The 8,345-nt window shown below is 39.9% G+C and overlaps 1 protein-coding gene across 1 annotated transcript in view; it reads right to left on the bottom strand.

The window, feature by feature from the left end:
- SRSF10 (serine and arginine rich splicing factor 10) overlaps positions 1 to 7,435 on the bottom strand; it is an 11,447-nt gene extending 4,012 nt beyond the window's left edge. Inside the window, exons 1-4 of the mRNA XM_023519097.1 lie at positions 7,182 to 7,435; positions 5,699 to 5,803; positions 2,050 to 2,153; positions 1 to 95 (exon numbers count right to left, since the gene is read on the bottom strand). Of these exons, the coding sequence (XP_023374865.1) occupies positions 1 to 95; positions 2,050 to 2,153; positions 5,699 to 5,803; positions 7,182 to 7,246 (369 nt within the window). The 5' untranslated portion in view covers positions 7,247 to 7,435. The remainder of the gene's footprint in view (positions 96 to 2,049; positions 2,154 to 5,698; positions 5,804 to 7,181) is intronic.
- Positions 7,436 to 8,345: the final 910 nt, after the last annotated feature.

An 8,345-nucleotide genomic window follows, 5' to 3' on the forward strand; every position in this document is an offset into this window, starting at 1 on the left:
ACTTCGGCTTCTAGAACGTCTATATCTGTCATAATCATCATAGCGTGAAGAACTGTACACATTTCTTCCTTCCTTGGCTTTCATCTGATTTGGTGCTAGGAAATACACAACACAAATATTTAGAAATATTAAAAACTTAGTACTGAAACCCTCAATTAAAAAAAAATTTCTGGTTGGGTATGGTGGCTCATGCCTGTAATCTTAGAACACTGGGAGGCTGAGGTGGGTGGATCAGCTGAGCTCACAAGTTCAAGACCAGTCTGAGCACGAGTGAGATCCCATCTCTACTAAAAATAGAAAAATTAGCCAAACATTGCGGCAGGCTCCTGTAGCCCCAGCTACTGGCAAGGCTGAGGCAGGAGGGTCACCTGAGACTACTGTTGTGAGCTATGCTGACAACACTGCACCCTACCCAGGGCAACTGAGACTCTGCCTCAAAAAAATTCCTGCATCCCCTTCTCTTAAACACCAAGGGAAGTGTGTATGTGTTTTGGATTCTGTTTTTAGAGATTTCTCTAGTTTTGGTGTGACATGCAGACCTACAGCATGATTTAGTCTTCATTTCTTTCTTGGGCTAGGTCAAGGCTGTGAATATTAATCTTGGAAAAGCTTATGTATTTACTCTCAAGAATGTCTATCAGAACACTGTATTATTGGCTCATGTGTATAACCCCAGTGCTTTAGGAAGCTGAAGCAGGGAGGATTGCTTGAGCCTAGGAGTCTGAGGTTTCACTGAACTATGACTGCTCCACTGCACTATATAGCCTGGGCAGCAAAGAACTCACTTCCAAAACGAAAGAAAAAGACAACTACTTTCACATTAGTAATCTACACCACAAAAGGATTTTTAAAATTCCAAATTAAAATACAAATGGCACTGTTTTACAAATGGAACTTTATGCTGGAAGTGAGCACAACCTAAAAGTTGTATCCTCATATTAATTTGAAATAAAAAACAAATTTATAAATAATAAATCACAAAAAAAATTATAAACCATTTTCCTTTTCAAAAAAAACAAAGAAAACAAACAAACAAAAAAAATGGCTTTTGAATCACACACTGGTTTGTAATTATCCTGCCAAGACTTCCATTTTATTAGAAAAACAATTAACAATAACAAGATACTTACCCGAGGCCTATAAACAATGTGCAGTGTCAAAATGTATTAATATATAATTACAGTTCAGACACCCTGACCAAAAAAAAATGTAGAAGAGAATCAACACCTGTAGCACAGTGGTTACAGTGCCAGACACACACACAGAGGCTGGCAGGTTTGAACCCGGCCTGGGCCAGCTGAACAATGACAACTGCAACAAAAAATAGCTGGGCACTGTGGCAGGCGTCTATAGTTTCGACTACCTGGGAGGCTGAAGCAAGAGAAAGCCTAAGAGTTTGAGGTTGCTGTGAGCTGTGATGTCACAGCACTCTACTAAGAGTGACATAGTGAGACCATGTCTCAAAAAAAGAAAAAAAAAGTGAAAGTGCTAACACTGAATGTCTCATACATACCCATACTCCTGGGCAGTCCTCAATTTTTGTATTATCTCATGCAATTCTACAAAGCAGATACTTTATGTATGGATATAAGTACATAGAAGTAACAAAATGAATACCCAGGAACCTATTACCCAACTCAAGAACTAGAGGATTACTGATAGATTGTATCTACCTGAGTTTTCCTCCTCTACAGCAGCTACTTCAATCTCTCTTAGTATCTTGCCCAAGACAACATAATTATAAGATTCTATTCCATTCTATTCATAGTCCTACATTATCTGCATGTAGCTAACATCTGGCCTATGCCTGTATAATCAACTTCCTGAAGAATTCAAACATATTTCAGGCATTCTGATCTCCACATCTTAGCTACACTTACCCTGAAACTTTGTAATCCACTTGAAAAATATGAAATATTCAAGATACTCTAGTTTCTTTAAAAAGTCTTTTGGATTTTGAACAGATGTATAAATTGCTTTAATAAAAAAAAATCTCAAGAACACTGTCTAAAAATAATACATTTATATGTTAGGCATTTGGGTACTTACTCTTCCGATCTCCCTGTGCAAACTGTATTTCAATTTGACGTCCACAAATCCATTTTCTGTCCAAATTATGCAAAGCATCTTCAGCATCACGAACATCCTCAAATGTACTAAATGTTAAGGGGCTTGGGAAGTTTTGTAAACTTTGATAATGAATGAAAGTTCAGGTGGTAAGTCTGGAAAAATTAATAATCTCCCAATATTGTTTTAGAAATATCAGTTAGATCCCACTTACTAATTGGCTGATGCAGCCATTAACACTTAATAGTATAAACACTTGGGATTTTCCAAAGCATGTTTCTGAAAATACATGTGAATATACACTGTAATGTTATGACTGAAATAACATGTTATAGCTGAATCACCAACATGTCCTATCAAAAAGATTTTCTTAATTTTAAGAATTAACTTCATAAAAAAACCCACAAAGGTCAGTTCTATGCTGTATGCTAAAACAGAAATTTCTTAAAACCAAAATACTGTTTTCCATACTTATTTGTTTCAAATGAAAAAAAGGAAATGCCAATAGTTCTTGTGTGAGCAAGCAGAACATGTCTTACCTTACAAGAGATGAAAGCATTAACTTCATATTTTGCTGTTTTTTACAGCTATACCTAATACTATTAATTTATGTACTTGTCTTCCTTGCACTGCACAGGAAAGACTGGTACTCTAGCCATTTGTGGGTATCAAGACAGAGTTAGGCAATACTAGAGACAATCAGTATAATAAGCATATTACATGCTACCAAGAAGTAACAAACCATGATTAAGGACTCCTAGACCGGAAAGCCCTAACTGCAATACTAAACATACAGCGTTCAGCAAAAAAGTGCTTTAGGACTGTTTTCCAATTCAAGAATTTCAAAATAATATTTACTAGTGATAAGCAGAACTGCTAGTACTCATTTTTGATCTGAGAAGCTAAGATGTATAGTCCTCCCACCTCTTGTCAGCAATAATACTATGAGAACTCCTGGCTTTACACAGTTACTTTGTCCAAACCTAGCTCCTCTCCTTAACCACCTCTCTACCATTCTCACAGAAGGAAAGGATACATTCAAGGTAATGCTTGATATAAAAGGTTTGGAGAGGGATCCAGGTTAGGTTCAGGCACAGATTTCCATTCTATCCTTAAAAAAATTCCCACTATTCTAAATTATACATTTCTATTGGTTACATTTGAAACAGAACACCAGGGTGCAGATTTGGAAAGCTGATTATAAAATATCCCTGAAGTGACACACTCCTTTTAAGACTGATACTAGTGTTCTTTTATTCCAGAGACTAAATGGTCTGCCTCACTAGACTTCCCACTTTTTGTTCGGAAAAGAATTAAAAGACTGCAGCAGGTTTCCAGCTCTCTCTTACTGAGGCCATTATGTGTAGGTAAAATGGAAGAAGAGGTTTTCCCAAGTCATGATTTACTGGACTTTCAACATGAAAAGGAAAAGGCTGATGGGGAGTTTAGGATCTTGATTACTGTAACTGAACATTCCTCAAGGTTAATGCAGTCTGGCTTTAAACTAAAAAAGAATAAGTTCGCTTAATGGTTATACTACTTTGTTACCCCAAGAGATAGAACATAACAATTTTTTAAAAGGATTTATATGAAGAGCTATAAAAATTATTAATGAGAACAGAGCATCCTCTCTGGGGCTACCCTCAAAAATGGAATCCTGGTATAGATGGCAAGGTTCTACTTTACCTGGTAAGCCAGGGATATGAAGAGAGTGAGGCAGAAGAGAGAGCAGGAACAGTGGCAACCAAGTATCACTCTGATGTCAGTCATGGAGAAATATGAATTTCATGGTCTTTCCAAAAATGAAACTGATAAGCCCGTTACTTATTTCCTTCTAACTATTTTAAAGACCATAAAGATCTACTCTCTCTCTCTCTCTATATATATATAATTATCACTCTCCTATAGTTTTCTTTGTATAACCACCCTTTTCTGGCTCCGGTATTACACACTCTTGACTTTATTGCTGACTTTGGTTCCCAGGCCATTCCAAACCAGGTAAAATCAGAATGCACAGCCACCTTTATGATTCTCCCTGTAACAGAATTTTGCAACGAATTCCCACAACTGTCTTTGATCACTGGCCCTGCAGCAGTAGCTTTTGGCCTTTCCCCATTAAGTTCCATTAGCTCTCTGCTAACTTAAATTTCAGATCCACTGAATTTAAGCAGTTTCTCCCAGCTGGAGGTCCACAGACTAAACCTTTGTTGTTGCAGGGAGAGGATCTCACTTAAGTGAGGAGGTAAGATTACCTGAAATCCTAGGTGAGGTACCAGTTTCCCACAGATCCTAATTAACTTTTAGGTACCCAGGGAGAAGGCTTTCTGCAACCTACTCAGGGCCAACTGATCAGGTGTGCTAACACAGTGCAGGGCCAATAGGTATCACAGAGATAAACTCCAAGAAGTTAAGGGTTTGTGTGTATCCCCAGGAGCCACTTAAAAATTCTATAAACAGTATTTCTAGTGGATCTGACCCTACAAGAACACCAGAGCTGTTTCTAAGTAGTCCCCAGTACATGCACCCATCTCTACTTTAAGCAGAGCTTTGTGGCCTGATCCCAGAACCTTATGCTACCCCAAAGAGCACACTACCTGCTACTCTGTGTAATATGCTGAATTGAATCTTAACAATATTACATCCTGTTATAACTTGATAAGCTAAGAGAGAGTGCATTTATACAAGACCACAATGACAACATCAAAGGCCCACACAAATCAAGTTACAGGTTTTGTCACTAGACCAAACCGAATCATTTTGAAAATTAACTGCTTACAAAACATAAAAAAATAAAAAATAAAAATAAAAATAAAGTTATTCTGTAGGATACATCAGGTATGACTCCTTTAATCTTGGCCATCATTCAACTTCATCTTGACCTTTAACTCTTTAAGTGCTTGTCAGAAGGACTTGTCATGAGATGCTTGGCCAAATATGACAGATGGCTTTATCTTTAACTTTGAAAAACAACCTTTTCCCCCTTTTGTAGATAAAGCGAGGCTTTGTCTCCCATTAGGCTTGTCCTTCTTCCAGCTTTTCTTTATTTTTTCTTTTCCCAAACTCTCCCTTCTCTTCAAGCCTGATCCTTAAGAGGTCTTTGGCTTGTCTACTTGCCTTAAGTGTTGAACTCTACTCTAAAGGTTCTTTCATGCTTTCTCTTTGGGGTCGCCATAACTGTACAGCTTTACATTCTCTGAGGTAACAACAGAGGACAGCAAATTAGGGGACAATATTAAAGAAGTTTACCTCATTGTTATACAATTTGTTTTTGATCAAGTGATTCAAATTAACAAACAAGAATACCAAACTTTAATTGCTAAGCACAAGAACATATTAACTTTTAATTGACTTACATTTAAATGTGGTAGCAACCAGAGTGTATTCAAATTTAAATCACATATAATCACTGATTTGAGTGTTAGCAGCATGAATGGGAATTTAAATATTACTATTTTTGGATTAACTTTAAGAAACAGCAATGTGTGAGTCAGAAGCAATTTTCAAAAATTTGAAGACATAAGACATTTATAAGAGGACAAAAATAAACTACTTTTTAGATGTTACCACTTACATAAACTTGAATTTCAAACTTCAACACCCCTCACTAATCAGCCATCTGAAGAAAGGATATTGAACATAAGCAAATCCTCTTGGACGGCGTGTGTAGAAATCAAGTGGAACATACACATCAACTATAGGACCATAACGACCAAATTCACGTCGTAAATCTTCAGACCTAAAATCATAAAAAGACCTCAAATTTTTATGTTCATGCCCTGAAAGGAGCTTCTTTGTAAGCAAAAGTTATCTTTCTGTAGCATCTCAATCACTGAAAGGGACTATGGTTAACAGTATTGAGACCCCACAGGTCTCAGCAGTATCCCTGGGTGACCTGAACAAACAAGCTTTCTAAATCTCAACATTAAAAGCCAACTAAAAGCATACAAAGATAGGCAGGCAATAAACCTTTTTAGTAAAGGGAAGCCAGGATCCAAGACTTTGAAAGATAAAAATGCAGTTCATAATTAGATGTATCATTATTTTACATCAACAGGAAAACAAGACACAATGTGAATATTGTTTTTATTCACAGCCTGCACTTTTCATAAAAAGTACACCAACATCAGGTTGTATATAAGCTTTACTAATGTAGTTCTTTTACTGCATCAAATCGACTCCAGTGCTCCGAAAAATACCAAACACTTATTTTTACTACAGTAAAATTTTAGCAATGGGATCAGACACTTAATAGTATGCAGTTGATGTTCTGAAAAATTAAAATCACAATGTATCTAACCTAACAAAAAAATAAACACCCAAAACTAACATCTTACTTCTTGTTTCTAAGTGGATCCTGAAATATAAAAGCAACCTGAAACAATTAAAGGAATTGGTGAGAACAAAACCTATTTAAGGTAGGTATGGAGTACTCTAATTTCGGTGTCAACGGGCTAATAGTAAAGGCTACCTAAAACCTCTTTTCTAAAAGGGTGACCAGAATTTCCAGGAAACGGGAAAAACTACTCGCGACATTTAACTGAAAAAAAAAATTAAACTCCACTGATTTCAACATCCCTTTTCCAAAACGTCTCCAACAGATTAAAACCCACACATGTTAACAACGACCAAAAATTAAGAAAAAGATAAAAGGTAGCAAATGCTTCGCCATATTCCTCTTCCTCGATCCCGTTATTTCACCGCAATTCTTTTTTCAAACAGAAAAATATCTCTCTGGGCCGAGGGGGCGTGCACCCCGAAGAAGGTGAATTTTGAATCAATGGGGAGCGGATGCTGGGCCGCGGAAATACAGTAGCCGGGGCTGGCTGCACCCAGAGGAAGCGGGAAGGAAGGGGCCCCGAAGTGCGGAGGGGGAAGGGCAACAAAAACCCCGCCACGCGGCCCGCGCTCCCCGCGGCGGCCCAGCTAGGGCAGGGGCTCCGCCCTCGCTCCCACGCCGCGGCTGAGGCCAGCGGCGCGGCCTAGTGTCGGCGCTGAACCCGCCATCTTCGCCCCTTCCGCTCCCCCGGCTCGGCGCCGTCGCCGCCGCCGCTAGGGTCCTCTCTGCGCGCCTGCGGCCTCCAGGAGTAGGCCCGCAGTACCTGCCCTGTACCTACCTGGTGTCGTCCGCCACGTTCCGGACGAACAGAGACGTGTTTGGGGGGCGCAGGTAGCGGGACATGACGGCGTGGGGCGAGTCTCGGCCCAGGGAACTAACGGGCTTAGCAAACCGTCCGCAGTTCCAGTGGCGGATCCTCAGACACACACAACCACACGGCTCCGCTACGGCTACAGCCTCTTCTCGCGAGACTTCACTCCCGCCTCCACTACCCCCCACCTCCAAACAACGCCGGGAAAGGCAACGACTATCTCCCGCGAGATAACCAGGTTTGCGCCTGCGCGTGCGGAGGGGGAGGTGCGCGCGCTGCAGCCTCGGTCTCATTCATTGGCTTCTGGAGTTGCCTTTCCCCCCTCCCCCTACAGTTAGCTCTTTCTTTCTTTTTCTCTTTAGTTCTTCATTTTCCCGCCCTTTTCTGCCTGGCGCGCACCCATCCTTCCTAGCCATCTCCCTAAAGTGAGGAAGCAGATGTTTAAGCTCCAACGCTAAACTTTACAGTTATTACTAAGTGGACGGACTTTTAATTTAACTCAGAGAGGCCGTCCTGAAATTTCCTATCTGGTCCAAATTTTTGTTAGATCCCTGTCTAACTGCTTTTTGTATGGAGTGTGGAAAAGGAGGAGGTGTGTACTGTTGCAGAGAACCAAGACTGTCACTCCAGTGCTTTCAGCATGCCGGCGGGAGCACCCCCTGCACACCATGGCCCCCTAGCCCCACTCTGGTCATTTCCGTTTACCCACCTCCGTTTAACCTGGTTGCGACCAAACCTCTTAATCTCCGTTGTTATGTAAATTCTTTATTCTTTGTTGCTAAGGGCATTCTGGATATGCGTCCGTTTTGTATTGCAATGGTTCGCAAACTTGGTCTCAAGACCCCTTTATATTCTTACAGATTATGGAAGACCCCAAAGAGCGCTTTAAAAAAGAAATGTGGGTTATACCTATTAAAATGTACTGAATTAGAACTTAAAATGGAGAAAATTTAAGACATCATAACACACAAGCACAGATTCCACTGCCATTGATTACACGTCATATCATGTACCCTTTGGAAAACACGTTTGTGAGAGAATGAGCATAAAAAAGGAAAATACTGTTTAATGTAGTTTTGATATTGAAGACCTCCTTGAGAACTATTCATTCCCTGCTCAATCAGACCCAAC

Source organism: Otolemur garnettii, unplaced genomic scaffold, assembly GCF_000181295.1.
Source record: "Otolemur garnettii isolate 467f Iridium unplaced genomic scaffold, OtoGar3 scaffold00156, whole genome shotgun sequence".
NCBI lineage: Eukaryota > Metazoa > Chordata > Mammalia > Primates > Galagidae > Otolemur > Otolemur garnettii.